Below are 983 nucleotides of genomic sequence, written 5' to 3'. Positions count from 1 at the left end.
ACTGTCTGGACTGCTCTGCTCCCCCCCTGCAGGGGGAGGCAGCCCTGCTCTGCACAGATTGAGGGTTCCCCGCATCTCCCCTACCCCAGCAGTACTGCCCCTGTCCCAGGGAGGGGGAGCAGCTGGGCCAGATCCTGTATCACAGCGTCTGGCCCAGGCGTGTCAGGCACTAACCAGCCTCTGCACCCACTATAGGTGGTGGTTTTCGGGACAGCCTGTCGGACATATCAGAGGAGCTGTGTCCCAGCTCAGGAGATGTTTCTGTGCCCTTGCCCTTCTTCGTGCGCACCTCCAACCAGGTTGGGCACCCTGCTGTCTGCCTGTCCCAGCTCTGGTGGGGACAACCGGCAGACCCTGGGTGCTTTCGGGGTGTTAGTCCTTCCTTAATGTTTCCAGGGCTGTTGGCTGGAGGGGCTTTGTTTGTACCCGGGTGGTGGAGATCTCCTGGAGGGGTGTAAAGGGCAGGAGAGGCAGACAGAGGGGTGGGTGATGGAGAGGGAGCTGCAGGAGGGACCATGCTGGGCTGGTTGCATCTGTGTCCACAGATCCTAAGCCTCTCTCCCACAGGGTAACAGCAGCAGTGACTCCAGGGACATGTATGTCCCCAACCCCTCATGCAAGGACTTCCCCAAGTATGAGTGGATTGGGCAGCTGATGGGAGCAGCCCTGAGGAGCAAGGAGTTTCTGGTGAGCACGGCAGAGCCTTTGTGGCCAGTGAGGTGGCTTGGCAGGGGCTGTCATGGCTAGGGCAGAGGGGCTGCCCTCAGGTGAAGGAGGGGCATAGGGAGGACACCTGTGGCTGTTCCCTCCTGCAGATCCTCTCTCTGCCAGCACTTGTGTGGAAGCAGCTGTCAGGGGAGGAGGTCAACTGGAGCAAGGACTTTGCTGCCGTGGACTTGGAGCTGGTGAGTGGGGCTGGGGGCCAGCAGCGCAGTGCCATGAGCTCCTGTGACTGCTCTGGCTCTGCTGTGACGGTTTTTGTC

At 60.9% G+C, this 983-nt stretch overlaps 1 protein-coding gene across 1 annotated transcript in view; it reads left to right on the top strand.

Moving 5' to 3' along the window:
* Nucleotides 1-983, top strand: part of LOC104492440 (E3 ubiquitin-protein ligase HECTD3-like) — a gene marked incomplete at its 3' end in the record, with an annotated part of 8574 nt that overhangs the window by 5638 nt on the left and 1953 nt on the right. The window contains exons 13-15 of the mRNA XM_010135004.1: nucleotides 196-299; nucleotides 568-687; nucleotides 816-905. Of these exons, the coding sequence (XP_010133306.1) occupies nucleotides 196-299; nucleotides 568-687; nucleotides 816-905 (314 nt within the window). The remainder of the gene's footprint in view (nucleotides 1-195; nucleotides 300-567; nucleotides 688-815; nucleotides 906-983) is intronic.

Source organism: Buceros rhinoceros, unplaced genomic scaffold, assembly GCF_000710305.1.
Source record: "Buceros rhinoceros silvestris isolate BGI_N320 unplaced genomic scaffold, ASM71030v1 scaffold12054, whole genome shotgun sequence".
Classification (NCBI taxonomy): Eukaryota; Metazoa; Chordata; class Aves; order Bucerotiformes; family Bucerotidae; genus Buceros; species Buceros rhinoceros.
The sequence above is the reverse complement of the archived record's forward strand: the minus strand, read 5'-3'. Positions and strand labels throughout refer to the sequence as shown.